At 42.0% G+C, this 23,650-nt stretch overlaps 3 protein-coding genes across 3 annotated transcripts in view; all 3 read left to right on the top strand.

Annotated features, from left to right (window-relative positions):
• The first annotated feature begins 224 nt into the window (after nt 1–224).
• On the top strand, nt 225–11,579 carry LOC128625507 (uncharacterized). The gene is made up of 6 exons (XM_053653881.1): nt 225–234; nt 1,015–1,065; nt 1,153–1,461; nt 4,944–5,234; nt 9,573–9,620; nt 10,191–11,579. The coding sequence occupies exons 2-6, from the start codon at nt 1,032–1,034 to the stop codon at nt 10,424–10,426; spliced, it is 918 nt and encodes a 305-aa protein (XP_053509856.1). The 5' UTR covers nt 225–234; nt 1,015–1,031; the 3' UTR covers nt 10,427–11,579.
• A 602-nt stretch (nt 11,580–12,181) lies between these two features.
• On the top strand, nt 12,182–14,748 carry LOC128599266 (uncharacterized). The gene is made up of 4 exons (XM_053610777.1): nt 12,182–12,293; nt 12,999–13,043; nt 13,375–13,920; nt 14,555–14,748. The coding sequence occupies exons 2-4, from the start codon at nt 13,001–13,003 to the stop codon at nt 14,746–14,748; spliced, it is 783 nt and encodes a 260-aa protein (XP_053466752.1). The 5' UTR covers nt 12,182–12,293; nt 12,999–13,000.
• A 5,384-nt stretch (nt 14,749–20,132) lies between these two features.
• Nucleotides 20,133–23,650, top strand: part of LOC128599265 (uncharacterized) — a 10,401-nt gene continuing 6,883 nt past the window's right edge. The window contains exons 1-2 of the mRNA XM_053610776.1: nt 20,133–20,390; nt 23,121–23,183. Of these exons, the coding sequence (XP_053466751.1) occupies nt 20,291–20,390; nt 23,121–23,183 (163 nt within the window). The 5' untranslated portion in view covers nt 20,133–20,290. The remainder of the gene's footprint in view (nt 20,391–23,120; nt 23,184–23,650) is intronic.

Genomic DNA, 23,650 nt, shown 5'->3' with positions numbered 1-23,650 from the left:
AAATCTGGTTTTTAATTCATCTTTAGTGATTTTAACTCTGCGATTGGAAAGTTGATGTGTTTTATTCCTCATATCAAAAGTATTTTATTATCGACATCACAGTTATTGTAGAGTTTTAGAGATTAGAGCCGGTGTTTGTGTTCAGCATCTCTAAGTTTGGAGCTAGCGGAGCTGGTTTGTGTTTGTGTTCTGCATCTCTTCACTGCTGGAGATCTGTTGGAGTTTTTATATCCGGTGAGTAGTGAATCTACTTCCTCCAGATGTTACACAGGTGATATTAACACTGCAGTAGATTATTTACACGGACGGATCATGGGATGAAATGTTGGAGTGATTATTTACTCACCACATCGGCCGTCACTCCAGAGTTTCCATCAACTCCGTCATCAAAAGCGAGAGAGAAGTGCAGTTAATTATTTGTCATGCTGTACGTGCTAATAGACAACTGCTTGAAGCCGTGGGCTGCGTCTCAAACCGCGTACTTCTCGTCTATATAGCAGCCAAGATACATGTATTTTTCCCCACTACAGGCCTATAGTAGGAAAGTGTGCGGTTTGGGACACAGCCGAACTCTCTTGTTCGCCGCAAAACGTAAAACTGCCGTGTGTGATCGTGTCCTGTCGCACAATGCGGTGAAAACTCCCACACGACGTTCATAATGTGATTAAGGTGTGTACATGTCTGTAATACACGTCCATAATGCGACTGAAACAGGAGTACTCTGTCTTAATTCGATTAGAGCTTAATCCGAGTATGACCTTAATTAGATTTAGGTAAGTAAAAATTGCTGTTTACATGCTAGTTTCTTAATCATAGTATGGTCTTAATCGGGTTAAGAGTGGATTATTGTTGTCCATGTAAATGCAGCTACTTACTACTTTACAGAATGACTGACCCTCTAGCCAAAACACTGGAAGACACTAATGAAGAGATTGTACTGTAGAGTTCTGCATTCCACACTTTTAATTTGAACCATTAACCTGTTTTTAACCCCTCCCCCTTTTCCTCCAGAAGGATCGACAGCGGCCATCATGCATCTCTGTGCAGGAGTGATATTACTGCTAGGTAAGGACTTTTATTTTGTATGTGTGTACTGAGGCAGCATGTGCAGTGATGGGAATGTATAAATCTCTCTCTCTCTCCCTCCCCCAGTCCCCTGTGTGGTGCTGTCCGTAGACAGACAGAAGGTGTTTGGGAATCTGCATGAGTCGGCGTCTCTCCCCTGTACTGTGCAGTGCTCTGGTGAACTGACCTGGACCAGGTTTCAGAAGCAGGACGATGTTCTGGTCAGGTGTAGCAGCGTCTCGTGCAGGTCTAAAGACGGGTTTATTGTCTCTTATGAACAGTACCTGAAGGGGAATTCCTCCCTGACCATGCTGAAAGCTGATTACAGCCTTCGAGGACTCTACATGGCCAAGTGTGTCTCGGAGACCGTCTGTGAAGTCGTCTTTACGTTGTCCCGTGAGTATTTATACTCTGCATTTATTATTGATCTACTGTGGAGAGTAATAATATGGAGTACCTGGTCGTAAACTAACTTGGAGACCACATATTAGTTATAGCACTTTTCTAGACACTCAAGGCACTTCACACTGTATGGGGGGGTGGTGGTGGTGGTGGGGTCTCCTTAACCACCATTAGTGTGTATCCTCCACCTGGATGAAGCAACAGCAGCCATATTGCTCCAGAACTCCCACCACACACCAGCTATTAGTGGAGAGGAGAGAGTGTTGAAGTCCGTTCAGAGATGGAGATTATTAGAGGATGATAGAGAAGGGTCATTGGGGGAATTTGGGCAGGACCCTGGGGTTATACCCCTACTCTTTACCATAAGTGTCCTGGGATTTGTAATGACCACAGAGTCAGGACCTCGGTTCGTCTCATCTGAAAGACACTGCTGTTTTTACAGTATAGCGTCCCGGTCACTATACTGGGGCATTAGACCCACACAGACCACAGGGTGAGTGCCCCCTGCTGGCAACCAGCAGCAACCATAGTTTTCCCATCCAGGTACTTAGCAGGCTCAACCCTACTTATCTTCATCATCAATAAAGATTAGTGCGAATGTTCCAGAAGCAGCCATGCAAGCCCAAGCCATGACACTACCTCCACCATGTTTCACAGATGAGCTTGTATGTTCTGGACCATGAGCAGATCCTTTCTTTCTCCACACTTTGGTCTTTCCATCACTTTGGTAGAGGTTCATCTTGGTTCCAGAACTTTTGTGGCTCATCTCTGTCTGATTCTTACTGCTGTTTTTACAGTATAGCGTCCCGTTCACTATACTGGGGCATTAGACCCACACAGACCACAGGGTGAGTGCCCCCTGGTGGCAACCAGCAGCAACCATAGTTTTCCCCAGGAGGTCTCCCATCCAGGTACTGAGCAGACTCAACCCTGCTTATCTTCAGTGGGAAAGCAGGTGAGACCTGCAGGGAGATGTGACTCTGGCATTTATACAACAGCAGTGTTCTTGTATTCCATATTTCTATTTGTGTACAGTTAATAAAGCTGTGAGGATTTGTTGTACTGATCTGAGCTGTATAAAACACATTATTATGGCTATTATTATAACTTTTTGTTAAACCGCATCAGAACGTGGGCTCTAAATCCCATTGAAGTGAACTGAACAGCACCGATGCTATTCAATAAGGAACTGCAGGGAAAGTGATGAGCACTAAACTTAAATATCACTTATATAATGTTATACAGTATAGAGCACTTTATTAGGAACACCTGTACACCTACTCATTCATGCAATTATCTAATCAGCCAATCATGTGGCAGCAGTGCAGCACATAAAATCCTGCAGATCCAGGACTAGAGCTTCAGTTCATGTTCACATCAAACATCAGAATGAAGCAACAGTCCGATCTCTGTGACTTTAACCCTGGCGTGGTTGTTGGTACCAGATGGGCTGGTTTGAGGATTTCAGAAACTGCTGATCTCCTGCTGGGATTTTCACACACACACACACACACACACACACACACAAAAAAAACACTCACTAGAGTTTACACAATGGTGTGAAAAACCAAAAACAGGGATCTGAGACTGTCCTAGGCACAGACTCGCCCAGTCAGAACAGCTGAAGATTGGAGAAAAACCAAGTAATTTTATTTTTTAAATTGATTTTTATTTATTTATTTTTACATATTCAGTCTTCAACTGTCCAGTTTGGGTGAGTCTGTGGCCGTGATAGCCTCAGATACCTGTTCTTGGTGGAACCTGATGTGGTCTTCTGCTGCATGTGTACATGTGTTCCTAATAAAGTGGACAGTGAGTGTAGCTTCATGTTATTAATACACTGATGGTAATTCTGACACTCATACAGACATGTACATGTCCTGAGTATTTTCTAAAGGACACAGAGGCTAATACACTTGGTTGACCACAGACATGGAGATGCAGTTCCCACCAAAAGTATTGGAACAATCCTTCACTATACACCGAAGACATTTGGGTTTGAGATCAAAAGATGGATATGAGGAGATAGATCAGAATTTCAGCTTTCATTTCCTCTTATTTACATCTAGATGTGTTACACGACTCAGAACATGGCACCTTTGGTGACAGACCACCCAGTTTTGGGGTGAGCAAAAGTATTGGAACAGAGTCTTATCGTAAATAACACAATATTTGGTTGCATTTCCCTTACTCGCAGTAACTGCATCAATCCTGCGACTCACTGACTCCAAACTGCTGGTTTCTTCTTCTGTGAAACCTCTCCTGGTTTTTACTGCAGCCTCTTTCAGTTGTTGTCCTGTGTTGAGGTGGAAGTGTTTGTTTTGTATCGTCGTCTTGCTGCATGATGAAGTTCCTCCTGATTAATTCCGATGTATTTCTCTGTAAATCTACTGGCAGAATGTTCCTGTAAACTTCTGAATTCATTCTGCTTCTACCATCATGAGTTCCATCATCAATAAAGATTAGTGAGAATGTTCCAGAAGCAGCCATGCAAGCCCAAGCCATGACACCACCTCCACCATGTTCCACAGATGAGCTTGTACGTTCTGGATCATGAGCAGATCCTTTCTTTCTCCACACTTTGGCCTTTCCATCACTTTGGTAGAGGTTCATCTTGGTTCCAGAACTTTTGTGACTCATCTCTGTCTGACTATTACTGCTGGTTTGTATCGTGTGGTATGGCCTCTGTATTTCTGCTCTCGAAGTCTTCTTCAAATGGTGGATTGTGAGACCTTCACCCTGTCCTGTGGAGGCTGTTGTTGGTCACTGACTGTTGTTTTTGGGTTTTTCTTCACAGCTCTCACAACGTTTCTGTAATCAGCTGTTGTTTTCCTTGGTCGACCCGTTCTGTGTCTGTTCCTCCATACACCAGTGGTGTCTTTCTTTTTCAGGACATTCCAAAGGGTTTTATTGTTTATATCCGATGCTTGTGCAATGCCTCTGATAGACTTCCCCTCCTTACTCAGCTTCAGAATGGCTCGCTTTTCTCCCATAGACAGTTCTCTGATCTCCACGTTGGTTTATCCTTTAATAACAAATGCCTTTACAGGCAAACCCAGAGCTCAAACATGGATTCTTTAATTGTGTAAAGATTTGATCTAACAGGACACACCTAGGTAACAAGAAACACCTGTCAATCACGTGTTCCAATATTTTTTGATCACTTGAAAAAAATGTGTGGTCTCGAACAAAAGGTCCCATGTTCTAACTTGTGTAACACATTTTAGGTGTAAATATCAGGAAATGAAAGCTGAAATTCTGATCCATCATCTTTTGATCTCAAACCCAAATCAGAATGGTGGAGAGCTCTCCCATCTCCCAGACCGTCTGCCCTGCTGTCAGACTGCTAGCTGGAAAACCACCACAGAATGACCCATGCATGTCAGGGTGGTAACCTCATCATCCCTCATCATCCCTCATCAGCAGTCGTCAGTACGTCTGTACTCACACGTTCTCATTTTATTTCCTCTCCTTAGCTCTAGAGATGACCCGTGTGATTGCCCCAGGTGAACCCATAGACGTGCACTTACCCCTCACTGACCTGGTGGAGGTGAGTTTTACTGCCAGTGATGCTGTACAACCATCAAACCTGCAGATCTGCAGCGTGGACAAGGAGAAGATCCAGTGCAGTCCAGATTATAAAGAGAGAGCGTCTCTCCTCAACACTCTTCAGATTAAAGATGGAGACGTCTCTGACAGTGGGAACTACACAGTACGGGATAAAGTGAATGATGAGACTTTAGCCATCGTAACGGTCCATATGAGAGGTAAGAAAGACTTAAAAATCATCATATATGTTTACGGTATATTACATACTCTTGACCTGTGTCTTATGATTTTATACATTGTGCTCCTGACACCTGATTGGCTGATTGGATAATTGCATGAATGTGGAGATGTTCCTAATGAAATGTTCTGTGAGTTTGTATACCTGCACCTTTTAAACATTGATTGGGTTTCAGTTTATATGTGAATGTCTGGACTGCTCACTTCTCCATGACTTTTGAGGGGTGTGTGTGTGGTGTAGAGGTGTCATGATACCAAAATGTTGTAGTCGGTACCGATACCACCAAAAGTACATGATACTCCATACCAAAGTCAATACCACGGTGTGATATAAAAATAAAATTGAAAAAATAAAATGAAAAACTCTCCTGGAGGACATCCTCCTCTGGCTGATAGTGGCGGGGGGGGGGGGGGGGGGTAATTTTAGTTATCAATACTGTCTGACAATGAGTGGAGGTGCACTCCTAAACGCATGCACACACACACACCCCTTATACTCTGAATGCAGCATTAGTTTAAATTCACTGATCTGGTGTTAGGATATAAAGATTTATTAAAAGCATGAACATGTGAATAATTATGAGTGACATTACTACGTGTACCTGACAGGACACGGGCTGAATGGAGATGCATGTTGGAACATTAGGAGGTGGTTTATAACACTGCAGTGTGTTAGCGTCATTAACAAACAACAAATAACTGTCTCTCGCTAACATTACATGGAGCATAACGTTAGCTGGTTTCACGGCCACAATACAGCTGCTTCAAACAAACATAATACAGGACGATCTTTCAGGTGCTTCGCCAAATTCCAGGTGATTCCTCGCTTTGTTTGAAATGAACGATAGCATCGGTTACACACCAGAAACCGGTACTAGCTTTCCTCTCTTTTCCTCTCAACGAGTCGGGGTGGAGCTAAACTTGTTAAGCTAAGCTAATCTTCTGTAGTGTTTCCCGTGTGCTTGTAGGCGTTCCTCTTCTTCACCACTTGTGGACCGAGTATAACACTTGCGCATATTTGCTGCCCCCTTCAGGTCCGGAAGAATCACAACCCTGGTACTCTCAGTAATTTCATCGGAATCATTACTAATGCTACTGCAGAAAAACAAGTACCGTCACATTTTAACAGTGTTGGTACTGACCAACGTCACGTTTTAACAGTGTTGGTACTGACTTGGTACCGAAGTATCGATTCTCGTGACATCCCTAGTGTGGTGTAGAGGTGTGTGTGTGTGTGGTGTAGAGCTGTAGGTGTGTGTGGTGTAGAGGAACAGAATCTCACAAAAGTGAGTACACCCCTCACATTTGTGTAAATATTTGATGATATCTTTTCATGTGACAACACTGAAGAAATGACACTGTGCTACAATGTAAAGTAGTGAGTGTACAGCTTGTGTAACAGTGTAAATTTGCTGTCCCCTCAAAATAACTCAACACACAGCCATTAATGTCTAAACCGCTGACAACAAAAGTGAGTACACCCCTATGTGAAAATGTCCAGATTGGGCCTGAAGTGTCAATATTTTGTGTGGCCACCATTATTTTCCAGCACTGCCTTAACCCTCTTGGGCATGGAGCTCACCAGAGCTTCACAGGTTCCACTGGAGTCCTCTTCCATTCCTCCATGACCACATCACGGAGCTGGTGGATGTTAGAGACCTTGTGCTCCTCCACCTTCCGTTTGAGGATGCTCCACAGATGCTCGATAGGGTTTAGGTCTGGAGACATGCTTGGCCAGTCCATCACCTTCACCCTCAGCTTCTTTAGCAAGGCAGTGGTCGTCTTGGAGGTGTGATTGGGGTCGTTATCGTGCTGGAATACTGCCCTGCGGCCCAGTCTCGGGAGAGATCATGCTCTGATGGATGTCATCAAGGGATGATGCTCTGCTTCAGTCACACACGTAGAGGTGTGTGTGTGGTGTAGAGGGGTGTGTGTGTGTGTGAGTGCTTTCAGTAAGTGGTGTTGGATTTGGAGTCTAACTCAAGAACATGGTGGGGAAATTCACTGTGGGAGGGTCACCAGTCCATAGCAAGACACCATACACACACACACACACACACACTCTCACTCTCTCTCTCTCTCTCTCGGGGGTGATTTCTTGTAGCCTATATCATCCTACAGTGAGGGGAAAAAGTATTTGATCCCCTGCTGATTTTGTACGTTTGCCCACTGACAAAGAAATGATCAGTCTATAATTTTAATGGTAGATTTATTTGAACAGTGAGAGACAGAATAACAACAAGAAAATCCAGAAAAACGCAGGTCAAAAATGTTATAAATTGATTTGCATTTTAATGAGGGAAATAAGTATTTGACCCCCTCTCAGTCAGAAAGATTTCTGGCTCCCAGGTGTCTTTTATACAGGTAACGAGCTGAGATTAGGAGCACACTCTTAAAGGGAGTTCTCCTAATCTCACCTTGTTACCTGTATAAAAGACACCTGTCCACAGAAGCAATCAATCCATCAGATTCCAAACTCTCCACCATGGCCAAGACCAAAGAGCTCTCCAAGGATGTCAGGGACAAGATTGTAGACCTACACAAGTCTGGAATGGGCTACAAGACCATTGCCAAGCAGCTTGGTGAGAAGGTGACAACAGTTGGTGCGATTATTCGCAAATGGACAAACACAAAAGAACTGTCAATCTCCCTCGGCATGGGGCTCCATGCAAGATCTCACCTCGTGGAGTTGCATTGATCATGAGAACAGTGAGGAATCAGCCCAGAACTACACGGGAGGATCTTGTCAATGATCTCAAGGCAGCTGGGACCATAGCCATCAAGAAAACAATTGGTAACACACTATGCCATGAAGGACTGAAATCCTGCAGCGCCCGCAAGGTCCTCCTGCTCAAGAAAGCACATATACATGCTCGTCTGAAGTCTGCCAATGAACATCTGAATGATTCAGAGGACAACTGGGTGAAAGTGTTGTGGTCAGATGAGACCAAAATGGAGCTCTTTGGCATCAACTCAACTCTCCGTGTTTGGAGGAGGAGGAATGCTGCCTATGACCCCAAGAACACCATCCCCACCGTCAAACATGGAGGTGGAAACATTATGCTTTGGGGTTTTTTTTCTGCTAAGGGGACAGGACAACTTCACCGCATCAAAGGGATGATGGACGGGGCCATGTACCGTCAAATCTTGGGTGAGAACCTCCTTCCCTCAGCCAGGGCATTGAAAATGGGTCGTGGATGGGTATTCCAGCATGACAATGACCCAAAACGCACGGCCAAGGCAACAAAGGAGTGGCTCAAGAAGAAGCACATTAAGGTCCTGGAGTGGCCTAGCCAGTCTCCAGACCTTAATCCCATAGAAAATCTGTGGAGGGAGCTGAAGGTTCGAGTTGCCAAACGTCAGCCTCGAAACCTTAATGACTTGGAGAAGATCTGCAAAGAGGAGTGGGACAAAATCCCTCCTGAGATGTGTGCAAACCTGGTGGCCAACTACAAGAAACGTCTGACCTCTGTGATTGCCAACAAGGGTTTTTAAACCAAGTACTAAGTCATGTTTTGCAGAGGGGTCAAATACTTATTTCCCTCATTAAAATGCAAATCAATTTATAACACTTTTGACCTGCGTTTTTCTGGATTATTTTGTTGTTATTCTGTCTCTCACTGTTCAAATAAATCTACCATTAAAATTATAGACTGATCATTTCTTTGTCAGTGGGTAAACGTACAAAATCAGCAGGGGATCAAATACTTTTTTCCCTCACTGTGTAACATGCTGTGGAAGTGAGCGGATTCACGCGTCCTTCCTGATTTGCGAGCACAGAAAGTGTAAACGTCCCCACAGCAGGTGTTGTGCAGTCTCGGTGTAATTGAGCGTAACCTCTCTGTGTGTTAATCCACAACAGTAAAGAGCACGTCTCCCTGCAGAACACACTGGATCGGGTTCTAGAGCGCTCAGAGAGCACATGTAGTTAATAAAGCAGGAAGTCAGTCAGACTACATCCCAACATCACTCTGCAAGACCCACAGCAGTTCTCCATCAGTGATGGAACGATCAGTAAGAGCTCTGTAGATCTGTATCGGTGTCTCACGCCTCCTCTGGTGTCACCTACCTTTCTGTATGGAAGTCCAAATCAGCACACGGCTTTCCTTCACTTTAAAAGCACCGTAAGCCTTTCTGTGTAAATTCCACCTGCTGCAGCGTCCAATAGAAATAAAGTCTGATTGTGTTTGGAGTGTGTTTTTACCTCCTGCCACTTTCATATGGATCAAACCTTCACCACATCAACACCCTTTCTATCCCGACTCAGTGTGTGGACGTCTTGCAGAGTCCTCATGTTGTGATGTTTCTGTTCTGTGTAGATGAACCCGTGTCCCAGACTCGCTCTCGAGGACGCCGCAGTGCACCTGGTACGTCTATAAAAAAAATATATAAATATATATATATGTATGTGTGTATATATATATATATATATATATATATATATATATATATATATATATATATATATATATATATATATATATATATGATATTCTCTGTCCTGCAGATTCCTCTGTTTCTTCTGTATATTTAGTTTTATATTTATTAAAAAGATCTGACGCTCAACTCCACACTAAACTAAATAATAAACTCCTGCAGAATCAGGCTGTAAAACACACACACACACACACACACACACACACACACACACACACACACACACACACACACACAGGACCAGTGTGCACACTGCACTGAGTCAGGAGATGTGTTGATGGTCAATCCTGGAATAATGGATGATGTAGAGGTTTGATGTGAAAAGAACAGAAGGCTGTAGGCTGCACCTGGGTGTAGAAGTGAAGAGAGAATATCTGAGAGAGGTTCTGCTGCATGTTAAAGTTGGAATCAGAGCCGTGCTTCATCACCACATGCTGTACATAATGTGTGACGCTGGAATGGGACTCACAGGGTCGTTTCTCTCTCTGTGTGTTTTACAGAGCCGTGTCCACACATCAAGCAGCAGGAAGGTGTACCAGTGTGGGTGGTTGTACTGATACTGATGCTGCTGCTGATGGTTGTATCTGTGCTTGTGGTTGTATCTGTGATGCATGTGCGTCTGAGGAGAGAAGTTCAGCAGCTCCGTGAGAATGCTGAGAACAGCAGACTCCCTCTCCTCCAGCAGAATGGAAACGGTAACCATCCAGGAGAAGAGTCGAATTTAAATAACCCTTAGGCCAGGTCCAGAGTGTATGATAAGATAATTAATCAGAGTGTAGATGAGCCACGTCGTATAAAACTATTGATGGCATTACTCATGTTACACTCCATCCACTGCCAGCCCGTGCAGAATAGAATTCACTTTAATCTATTAAAGTTTTCAGTAAGAAAATCCATCTGCAGTGGCAAGAAAAAGTATGTGAACCTTGTGGAATTTCATGGTTTTCTGCATAAATTTGTCATAAAATGTGATCTGATGTTCATCTAAGTCAGGGGTATTGACAAATATAATGTGTCTAAAATAATATAACACACAAAATTCTGATCCTCATGTCTTTATTGAACACGCTCATTCAACATTCAAAATGGCAGTGGAAAAAGTAAGTGAACCCTTAGAATTAATAACTGGTTGAACCCCCGCTTGGCAGCAATAACCTCAACCAGGAGCTTCCTGTAGCTGTGGATCAGACCTGCACATCGTTCAGGAGGAATTTTATCCCGTTCTTCCTGCAGAACTGCTTTAGCTCGGTCATATTCTTTGGACGTCTCATGTGTATGGCTCTCTTCACGTCATTCCATAGCATCTCTATTGGGTTGAGGTCTGGGCTCTGACTCCGCCCTTCCAAAGGCAGATTTTGTTTCTCTGAAGCCATTCTGTTGTGGACTTGCTCCGGTGTTTTGGGTCATTGTCCTGTTGCATCACCCAACTTCTACACAGTTTCAGCTGACGTACAGACATTCTCACATTATCCTGAAGAATTGTCTGATATACTCGGGAGTTCATCTTCCCCTCAGTGACTGCAAGCTGGCCGGGCCCTGATGCAGCAAAGCAGGCCCAGATCATGACGTTTCCTCCCCCGTACTTTACAGTTGTGATGTTTTCATGATGACAGGCCGTGTCCTTTCTACACCAGATGTAGTGCTGTGTGCTTTTTCCAAATATTTCAGTCTTAGTTTCATCAGTCATCTTTTCATCTTTTTTCCTTGTACTTTTTTAGGTCATTATTTTTTTTTTTATTCACTGTACAGCATGTTGAACAAGTTTATATGAAAATGTGACACAAGAAATCACTGCGTTTTGTAAATTTTGTATTTTGTGTAAAAGATTTAAAGACATATTTTGCGATGTGAAGTTTTATAAAAATAAAGCGTTTATGCTTCTGAAAGTTCACACACTGTCACGTGATTCTCTTCTCTCTTAAGAGAATTTATATATATAATACTAAGAAGAACAGAATGCCCTCCTCATATAACTGTATTTTTAAGTAATGAAACTTTTAAATACATTTGTTCTATATGCTTTTTGTATGTAGTGTATTTTTATAACTATACTAAATGCCTCAGGTGATAAACTACTGTATTTGTTTAAAATACTGAAGAACACTGTACAATCGTGCTGGACTGATAAAGAAATATGTTCGAGTGTGGTTCTCTTATAGTTCCATCGTGTGTATCTTCACATCGAGCGGAAGTGTCCTTCAGTTTGTCCACTTCATAAACATGTATTATTTTACTGTGTGAGAAATCTACAGCTGCAGTATTAATCAGTATAATCTGTAATCACTGATGATGGAACTCGCTGTCAGTGAATCTCATTACGGATCAGTGGGTCAGAACACGGCATGGGGCACACTTACTCATCGAGTTCCTCTTGTTGTCATCAGAAATACGGTCGAGTATACATACCAACGTGTCTGTCATTCCTGTACAGCAGTTAAGCCGGTTCCGCGCGACGCGCAAGCACATCAGCTTCGTCGCGCGTGCGCGTTAGGAAGTTCACTGTTCCGCTGTGTTTGTAGTTTGTAGGGCGGGGTTAAACCCGCTATCCAGAACTGTTTTACTCCTCACCTCCTGTCCTGTGGAAGACTCCGAGCAATATTCAGGTGAGAATAATTCTTTGTGTTTGTGCAGATGAAGTTAATAATAACAGCAGAATTAATTTTAATTAATTGGCTCCTTAATTAACATTAAGGAGCGCGTGCGTCTGTATCACTATGTCCAGACCGCTGCGAACACAATGACGGATTGAATTCAGATTTAAATGGAGATCTGTCTCCTCACTATGATGTGTTGTAACTGTGGTGTCGGAAACACTCAGGTCATAAATAATAAGCACAACATTGTACATGATTTGGATTTTCAGCCTGGTCTTAGATCAGTTCTTCAGTGAATGAAACACTGTCCTGAGTTAGTGTTTAGTGTAGCTGTAAATCTGTACATCTGTAAATCTATATCTGTACGCGCGGTGGTTCAGTGGTTAGCACGTTCGCCTCACACTCCCGGGATACCGGGTTCGATTCCCGCTAGGGCCATGAAGGGATGGGTGGATGGAATCATACGCAAATGCTACAATCTAAGTGAAAACGTGTCGTGTCTCAAAAATACTGCTTAATTTTATACACACATCTATCTATCTAATCAAAACATAATGGCCACTCATCTGTGGGGGTGGAAGGAGTGTGATGCTCTGGGCAATGTTCTCCTCAGAAACCCCGCATGTGGGAATTCATATGGATTCCAGTGTGACATGTGACACCTACCTATATACCACCATGTGGTGTAACTGTGTGTGTGTTGTGTTTCTGCAGACATGTGGAGCTACACACTGCTGTTTGGGCTGCAGATCTTCACCTGTAAGATTTCTTTTCTTCTCAGTAGTGTCACACACACAGAGTTACAGCGGGGGAAGTAAGTACTGAACTTTGTGAAAATTTCATGTGAATAACCTCACTGGAAATATATTTACTGTAAAAATGTTGACATGTTCAATACTTATTTCCCCAACTGTGTAGTGCTTACAAACATTTCTGTTTCTTTATTCACATTTCTTGTGACATGGTGTTGGTGTGTATCAGCAGGTACCTAAGCAGTAATTTGTGTTAATAGTCTACATTTAAAGATTTTTTTAGATTTATTTTTTTTAATTAATGCTTACTTTTTCTTGTTTGTTTCTGTTTTCTTCAGTTGCTCCCACTGTGTCCGGTGTTCGTTCTGTAACGGCCAAACTTCATCACCCCGTTACCCTCTCCTGTGACTCCAGATGTTCTGGTGTACTCAAATGGAGCCTGTTTAATAAACCAGGTAGTGTTCTGGCTCGGTGTGATGAGACCTCCTGCAGGCCAGAGGAGGGATTTAACATCTCTCATGATCAGTACCTGAAGGGGAATCCACATCTCACCATCTCTGCAGCTGATTACAGTGCGAGAGGATTGTACACGTGTCTGTGTGACGATAAGGACGTCTGTAACGTGCGTCTCCTCATCGAGAGTAAGTACACTTCTGTTTGTCCAATTGGTCCTAAAGGTGCATCAGCTCCTCGTATCATTAGGTTAGGAGGGGTGAAACAGAACGCTGGTTATGTATGTAGCTGTATGGAACTGGGACAGAACGCTGGTTATGTATGTAGCTGTATGGAACTGGGACAGAACGCTGGTTATGTATGTAGCTGTATGGAACTGGGACAGAACGCTGGTTATGTACGTAGCTGTATGGAACTGGGACAGAACGCTGGTTATGTATGTAGCTGTATGGAACTGGGACAGAACGCTGGTTATGTATGTAGCTGTATGGAACTGGGACAGAACGCTGGTTATGTATGTAGCTGTATGGAACTGGGACAGAACGCTGGTTATGTACGTAGCTGTATGGAACTGGGACAGAACGCTGGTTATGTACGTAGCTGTATGGAACTGGGACAGAACGCTGGTTATGTACGTAGCTGTATGGAACTGGGACAGAACGCTGGTTATGTATGTAGCTGTATGGAACTGGGACAGAACGCTGGTTATGTATGTAGCTGTATGGAACTGGGACAGAATGCTGGTTATGTACGTAGCTGTATGGAACTGGGTTCCTTGTTGTTCAGAACCAGGTCTGACCCGGCTTCATTAACAAGGTGTTCGTCTTAAGAACAGAACTTGCTGCTAAACTGCACTGGACTGTCAGAATATTCCAATATTCCACAATGTCTAAATAACATAAAGCACTTCATTTATTCACACACACACACACACACACACACACACACACACAGTATTAATAAAAAGTCCTCATGTTGTCATGTTTCTGTTCTGTGTAGGTGGACATGATGTGTGACGCTGGAATGGGACTCACAGGGTCATTTCTCTCTCTGTGTGTTTTACAGAGTCGTCTCCACACATCAAGCAGCAGGAAGGTGTACCAGCGTGGGGGATTGTACTGATACTGATACTGATATCTGCGTTTGTGTTCCTGTTGGTGATGCATGTGCGTCTGAGGAGAGAAAATCAGCAGCTCTGTGAGAAAGCTGAGAATAACGGACACTCTCTCCTCCATCACAATGGAAACACTGTGCACTGAGAGCAGTAGAGAAGACGGGGTGTAGTGCTGAGGGTTTTGGGGGTTTTTAACGGTTCTGAAATCACGGTGAGAAAATAGACTTCAGACACATTCAGTGGTGTTTAATGATTCATTTCAGTCAGGTTTAAATCTGTACTCTCTTATTTTTATTTATTTATTTATTTATTTATTTCGGAATTTTATTTTTTTCTCCTTTTGATATCAACCTCTCTGTACTTCATTCTGTATTAATCTAAATTGATGGAAAATATCTGAAGCTCGTTCAGATTCCAAAGTTGGAATGTGAAAGGTCTGAATGGTCCCATTAAAAGATCCAAGATTTTGACACATTTAAAACTACAAAAACCTGACGTTGCATCTCTTCAGGAAACTCATCTCCGTCTCAGGGATCAACGCAGACTCCAAGCTCGCTGGACATCGCATATGTTCCACTCCAATTTTGATTCCAGGTCCAGGGGAGTTTCTATCCTGATAAGTAAGACCTTTTTCTATTGATAAAGTTAGTTCTGATGTAAATGGTAGATTTGTGATTGTGGAAGGGAACATTTCAGACACCAGTAGTTTTGGTGAATGTATATGCCCCGAATTTTGATAACGCTCCTTTTGCTCAGAATTTGTTGTCGAAAATTCCTGCTTTGAACATGCATCTCTTGATATTTGGGGGAGATTTAAATTGTGTTATTGACCCAGTTTTGGACAAATCGAGTGCTGTTGCAAAGGCTCCCTCTACAATGGCGAAGGTATTCTCTGAGTTTATGGTTCAGAATGGTTACATTGATCTGTGGAGGTATTTTAACCCCACAGTGACAAAATATTCTTTTTTTTCCTCACGTACATAAATCTTTTTCTCGCATTGATTACTTTTTTATTAATAACTCTCTAATTTCTCGGGTTGTAAACTCTGAATATCTACCAATTGTTATTTCAGACCACGCTCCTCTAAGTCTTGTCATTCTTCGACCTTCACATCGTGCCTTTCGTCCACCATGGAGACTTAATTCTATCCAATTCAGCATTTTGCAAATATTTCTATAATTCAGTAGATGATTTTCTTCTTACTAATCAAACTGATTCAATCTCTTACTCTTTACTTTGGGAAACTTTAAAGGCCTTCTTAAGGGGACAGGTAATCTCTTATTCTGCTCATGCCAATAAGCAACACAAGGATAAGAAAAAAGAAATATCTGATAATAATACGAGCTATTGACGACCAATATGCTCTCAGCCCGACCCCTGAGCTGCATAAACAAAGGCTTAATTTGCAGGCGGAGTTCGAGTTGTTATCGACAGGTGAGGCGGAGAGGCTGTTGTTACATACGCATGGCAATTATTATGAATATGGGGATAAGGTCGGTCGGTTGTTGGCTCACCAACTGTGTAGCCGAGTAGCTTCGTGCTCTATGACTCAGATTATGCAGTCCAGTGGTGCATTAACCTCGGATCCTGTAGAAATTAATTCAACTTTTAAAAGTTTTTACTCGTCTTTATACACAGCTGGAGCTCCTGACGATTCAGGTAACACAGACTATTTTCTTAGAAATATTGATTTCCCAGAGTTGACCCTCTATTGGCATCTGAACTGGACAGCCCCATCACCTTATATGAGATCATTAACTCAATCAATTCATTGCAATCTAAGAAATCACCTGGCCCAGACGGGTTTCCTTCCGGATTTTATAAGAAATTTCATGTTGTATTGGCCCCATTACTTCTGGCTGTATTCGAGGAATCCTTAGAACTAGGTACGCTGCCACAAACATTGAGACAAGCATCTATAACTCTATTGCTTAAAGATGGGAAGGACCCAACATTATGTAATTCGTACAGACCTATCAGCCTCCTCAATGTTGAGGTCAAGATTTTAGCCAAACTTTTGGCCTCTCGTTTAGAGGGGATTCTCCCGAGCATTATTTCAGAGGAGCAAACCGTGTTGATAAAAGGACGGCATTCCTTTTCTAATATTCGTACTCTACTTAGTATTTTGTATTCAAAACAAAACAGCGACTCCTCTGAAGTGGTCATCTCTCTGGACGCAGAAAGGCGTTTGATAGGATAGAATGGGAATATCTATTTATGGTGCTAAAGAGGTTCGGCTTTGGGATGGACAGATATCATGGATCCATTTATTATATGTGGAACGGCAGGCTTCCATATATACCAATGATGCTAAATCTGACTATTTTACTTTGTCACGGGGTACGCGCCAGGGATGTGCTCGGTCTCCCTTACTTTTTGCCATAGCGATTGAGCCTCTCTCGTTGGCGCTTAGAACTCTTCCTGTATTTCAGGGTATAATCCACAAAGGAACTGAACATAAACTAGCCCTATATGCTGACGACTTACTACTTTATGTTACAGATCCACTTGCATCTATTCCAGAGATAATACATGTATTAAATGACTTTGGGAAATTTTTTGGGTATAAACTGATCCTACAAAAGAGTGAATGCTTCCCCATAAACCAATCTGGCCAAAAGATAAAACCAACTGAAATACCATTTCATTTGGTGGATTCAAAATTCAAATATCTCGGAGTTAATGTCACCCGTTCTTATTCTGCATTAATGGTGGAGAATTTTACACCCTTAATTTCATACATGAAGTCAGCCTTTCAAAGATGGGAAGCTCTACCATTATCCCCTCTTGGTAGAATAAACACGGTAAAAATGAACATTCTTCCAAAATTCCTCTACCTTTTCCAGTCCATCCCTTTGTTTTTACACAAATCTGTCTTCAAGAATATAGACCAATTAATCTCCTCTTTTGTATGGGCAGGAAAAACTCCCAGGGTTTCCAGATTTTCACTTCGAAAGAGTCGACTAAGTGGTGGCCTTTCCTTGCCCAATTTCATGTATTATTATTGGGCGGCTAATATTCAGAAACTGGTGCTCTGGGTGCAGGCCCCCTCTCTTCCATGGTGCCACTTAGAAGCAAAGTCTTGTATTTCAACCTCCCTCCCTGCTATGGTGTTCTCCTCCCTTCCTATAGCCCTTTCACAACACACGGATGATCCAATAGTACGTACCTCTCTAAACATTTTCTGTCAGTTTAGCCGTCATTTTAAATCCATCTCGGCCTCAACCATGGCACCTATATGTAATAACAACCTCTTTTCTGAATTATCCTCGTCATTCAGCCTGCCTCCGTCTCACCTATTCCGCTTCTTTCAAATTAATTCAATTCAATTCAATTTTATTTGTATAGTGCTTTTTACAATAGACATTGTCTCAAAGCAGCTTTACAGAAATATCAACACGGTATACAGATATTAAAGGTGTGAATTTATCCCAACTGAGCAAGCCACTGAGTGGCGACGGTGGCAAGGAAAAACTCCCTAAGATGTTTTAAGAGGAAGAAACCTTGAGAGGAACCCGACTCAGAAGGGAACCCGTCCTCATCTGGGTAACAACAGATAGTGTGAAAAAGTTCATTATGGATTTATATGAAGTCTGTATGGCCTTAGGAGCAGCCGTAGTCCCAGCAGTCTGGAATTAGAGAAGATTTGAGCTCCATCCAGAGGCAAAAAGGATCTGGATCTCTAGTATCTCCATAAATTCATGTGGGGCTCGGCGAAAGGAGAGAGGGAGAAAAAAGATTATTACGACTGCGAAGTAGTAGAACAGAATCTAGTCAGGGTAGGCTTGAGTAAACAAATACGTTTTAAGCCTAGACTTAAACACTGAGACTGTGTCTGAGTCCCGAACACTAATAGGAAGACTGTTCCATAACTGTGGGGCTCTATAAGAGAAAGCTCTTCCCCCTGCTGTAGCCTTCACTATTCGAGGTACCGTCAAATAGCCTGCATCTTTTGATCTAAGTAGGCGTGGCGGATCATAGAAAACCAAAAGGTCGCTTAGATATTGTGGCGCGAGACCATTTAGTGCTTTATAGGTTAATAAAAGTATTTTATAGTTAATGCAAGATTTTACTGGGAGCCAATGCAGTGTGGATAAGATCGGGGTGATGTGGTCGTACCTTCTGGTTCTAGTTAGGACTCTAGCAGCTGCATTCTGGACTAACTGGAGCTTATTTATATTCCCACTGGAACATCCAGACAGTAAGGCATTACAGTAATCTAGTCTAGCGGTGACGAATGCATGATTAGGCATTTTGTCTCCTCCCTATTCACTGGTTTTCCCTCCTTACCTACAAAGTCTGCATGGGAAGAGGTGTTCAAGCTGAATCCTCATAAGGGCGGCATTATCTCACGGATATATGCAACGATCTGGTCACAGGACGATTCTTACAATATCAAAGCCATTAGTGCTTGGGAAGAGGAATTGGGCCTGGAGCTTGAGGATGATTACTGGGGCAGAGCGTTAGATAATATACGTACCGCCACGTCTTGTGCTAGACTTAGTTTCATACAATTTAAAGTGGTCCACAGAGCTCACCTCTCTAGAAGTAAACTGTCTAAAATATATCCCAATGTTTCTGACGTGTGAAAAATGCAAACTTTCGCCCTGTAACCTGAGTCACTCTGTCCCAAACTGCAGAATTTTTGGACCTCTTTCTTCGAAACTATGTCCGACGTTCTTAAAATCAAATCGGACGTCTGTCCTTTAATTTCCAGCTTTTGTGTTTCATCTCAGCATCAGCCTCTGAACCATAAACAAGCTAGTGTTGTGGCCTTTGCATTGTTACTTGGTCGGCGCAGAATATTGTTGTCTTGGACCTCTCCACAACCCCCCTCTATATCAGTCTGGATTAAAGATTTAATCTTCTTTTTAAAACTTGAAAAAATGAAGTACAACATCAGAGGCAGGGGTGACTTATTTTTGGGAAAATGGCAACAGTTTATTACCTACTTCAATGATGTACGCACCCTGGAGGTGGATTGAGGAGAGGTAGACGGTAAATACTAATAACCTTACTTTTTTGTTTTTGTTTTTTTTTGTTGTTGTTTTTGTTAGTTTTTTTTCTGGTTGTTTGTTTGTTATTGTTTTTTGTTTCCCCCTTTCTTTTGGTTTTGGCTGTGATTGTTTTGTTGGGGTTGTTGGTGGGGTGTTATAATCTGTAAAATGCAAATTTCCAATAAAAATTCTATGATAAAAAAAAATAATTAAATACACAATCATGTCTTCATTTGATCGAAGTTGGTTCTGTTGCGTTCTCACTCTTAACCCTTATTTTGACTGGACTTTCTCTTCACTCTATTCTTCAACATTCCCCCACTTTTCAGTCTTTCCCTTTCCTTTCCTTTCTCTCAGTTGTTGATGTCTTTCCTGAGACTCTTGTGTATCCATCATTTCTACCAGACTTCCCCAGTCTGCTCCCCACACTATCAGACTACATTTATTATCCTCACTGCCATTTAAAATACCAGACACTTTCCTATTTCATCACACTTTAAAGAAACCGGTTCTGCAAATTTCTTCCTGTGTCCCCGCCCCCTGTCACGAGCTCTAAGGTGTGGTCCAATACCTAAACAATGCATTCAGAATGTGAGCAGAGTTTCTCAGGTAGAACTGTCCTGTCTCCAGACTGAAACAGATTCCCCTCATACTCGGAGTCTGGGATTCATTTAGCTTTTATTTAGCTGATGTTCAGTTTGTGTTCTGAATCGTGTCCTAATGCTTTTATTCTGCACTTCCGGCTTTGTTTCTGTTCATCAGAGCAAGGGGTTATAGTTTATCGTCCAGGTGAGTACTGAATGAAGTGTGAAGTGTTTGTTTCATAGGCTAGTAAACACGTCTTTGACTGATGGACATTGATTACTGTAATGGGTTTAAATGTCTGGAGTGAGAATAGATCTGAATCAGGTCTGTTCTGTGGTGTTTTAAACTTTCATCAACTGCTCAGCTGAGGTTTAAGGTCTAAAACTAAAAAATAAAGTTTGGCTCTACTGAGTTCATGACTTTAACTGAGAGAGAGAGAGAGAGGAGAGAGAAAAGAGAGAGAGGAGGAAGAGGAGAGAGAGAAGAGAAGAGAGACAGAGAGAGAGAGAAGAGAAGAAAAGAGAGGAAGTGAAAGTGAAAGCTGGCATTGTGCCATCATTTCCAAAACAACTAACTCCAAGTGACATGTTTTTTTGCTTTTCCTGTCTGGATTTGAAGTTATTTATTATTTATAAACCGTTCGTGTTTTACTTTTTTCTGTTACTAGCACAAAAATAAGATGACCAAAGAGTGCACGACTAACCCCAATAACTCGCTGTAACTTTGATTGTTTTGATGCTGATCAAACCTCGATAAAGCACACAGTTCACCTAATTTCACCCTTATTATTGATTTTTGTTGCTTGATGTAAATGTGAGAAATCCCCGACCTGTCTTATTTTCAGTCATTACACCGAGATACTGAATATACTGAATAATGATGATTTATAACGGCAGGTTTCTTTTAATGCACTCGTTCTAATATATGATCGTTTCTATAGTAACCGCTCATTCACAGCGCATTTCTTGAAAACATGATAAGCTGCATTTTTATTATTTACTTGAAGAGAGAGAATAAAGACACAGAATAAAGAGAGAGAATAAAGAGAGGGCTGGTGAGGGAATGACTGTTTATAGCTGCTATAACGTACGTAACAACAGGAACTAACTTCACCAAAATGAAATGTAACTATAAATGGATAAAAGGTACACTGAATATGTGGTCACTCAGAATTAAGAGAACATATTGCATATACTTTGCATGAAAGAATTTAGTTTCTTATCAAAACATTATTTCAGTGCTTATACAAAACTTTATTGAAACACGTTTCTAATTGCTGGATTGAATTATGTAAAGTGAGCGTGATTGATGCACGTATTTGTCGTATCACAGCCAACCAGGAACTCCATTTCCCAGGAGACACCACTAACTACAAACATGGCCACTGAGGACTATGTGTCCAACACACGCTCGCCTTCGCCTGAGTACTAACTATACACACCTGCAACCAATCTCACACATGGAGCATACGCAGTATTTAAGGACTTTGTCAAACAATCCGACTTTGTGAAGTAAACGTTCAGTTGACTTGTTCTCTGCCGTTTTCCAAGCCTTATTCTCGTGTTTTGCCTAAGTGACTTTTGACCATTGTTTTTGCTCTCGACCTCGATTTTCTGCCTTGCCTAGTTTTGTCTGTTTACCTGATCGCCCGACCACAGATTTCGCCTTACCCCTTTGGATTACTGTTATATCTGCCTACCTGCACTTGCTTCCGTCTCCGCCTACAAAGCGTGACAGTATTATTAATGTAAACCAATTATTATGAAATTTCACGAGGATATTGGCACTGAAGTATAACTATAGAATTAAATTAAAGCTGGCAGTATTTTCAGGAGGAGCAAAAATGGCACTTACAGTGTTGTGAAAAGTATTTCTTGATTTCTTCTTTTTATGTGTATATCTCATACTAAATAGTTTTAGATCTTCAAATGAAATACAACATAAAACGAAGGCAACCTGAGTAAACACACAATACAGTTTTTATTTATTTATTTATTTATTTTTATTGAAGCAAAACAAGTTATCAAAAACATACTTCCAAATTTGACAAAATGGTGGCGCTAGAGTGGTGGCAGCACTAGGCCCCAGTTTGGTCAGGATATTTGTATGGCTGCTATAGACATCCGAGCCAGAAGAAGAAGAAAAGGCAGAAGAACAATCGGGTGCCTACGTCTCTTCTGTGCTTGGGTCCATAATTGACACAGTTAGAAGATGTGAGCTACAATCGCACTGCAGGAATTCAGTCGTGTGGAACTGATCTACACGTCTGATGGATAAAAATTCAATCAGCTTTTTTCAGTCTATTATGTGCAGCTCTTTAATAAATAAAGAAATGTGTTTGTTGGTAAATTGATGAGGAATAAAACATTTGGGGATGTGCTGTTCACAGGTGATTGCTTTAAGACTACACAGGAAGCCAGACATTCCCTAAAATTACATTAAAATGCACAAAGTGAACTGTTTTCTATAGTTTCTGTATTATTTGTTAATTTTGGAAGGAGTCAGTCAATATTTTATCTAATCAAATGATCAAATCGCTCCCTTCAGTATCACTCTGTTTGTTCATTTAACACAGACTGTTTTGGTGGACAGCACAGCCGAAGTGAACCCTCACCCCGACACAGCACTAACAGACACTGTGAAGCTGGTGCAGTGTTTTAATGAGACGAAACACAGTCCTGCTTCTGTTATTTTAATAATCACCAGGGAAATAATCAGCTGTGGGTGGAAACTGTAACTCCACTTCATCACACCACCCAATTAATGATTATTTTACTATAATTGATCACAGTGGAATTCCTCATTAATACTTTACGATTAAATAAATTCCAGTAAACTGCAGGTTTAATGATAAAATGTAGCTGTGAGTGTGTTTCTCTCTCCTGCTTTATTCTCCACCTGTGCAGTACTGATGGTGGTGTTGTGTCTCCTCAGTCATGCAGTCCTGCAGCGTTCACCACTGTGTCCTGCTCTTACTCACCCTCACATTCACCACTGGTAAGTGTCGTTCACTCTCTCACAACATTTACTACCACTGCACACTCTCTACACTCTCACTCTACACTCTCACTCTCACTCTACACTCTCACTCTCACTGTACACTCTCACTGCACACTCTCACTCTACACTCTCACTCTCACTCTACACTCTCACTCTCACTGTACACTCTCACTGCACACTCTCACTGCACACTCTCACTGCACACTCTCACACTCACTGTACACTCTCACACTCACTGTACACTCTCACTCTCACTGTACACTCTCACTGTACACTCTCACTCTCACTGTACACTCTCACTGTACACTCTCACTCTACACTCTCACTCTCACTGTACACTCTCACTCTACACTCTCACTGTACACTCTCACTCTCACTCTACATTCTCACTCTACACTCTCACTCTCACTCTCACTGTACACTCTCACTCTAACTCTACACTCTCACTCTACACTCTCACTCTC

Source organism: Ictalurus furcatus, chromosome 22 (genome assembly GCF_023375685.1).
Source record: "Ictalurus furcatus strain D&B chromosome 22, Billie_1.0, whole genome shotgun sequence".
NCBI classification, from domain to species: Eukaryota; Metazoa; Chordata; class Actinopteri; order Siluriformes; family Ictaluridae; genus Ictalurus; species Ictalurus furcatus.
Note: the sequence above shows the minus strand (reverse complement) of the source record. Positions and strands in the feature narration are given on the sequence as shown.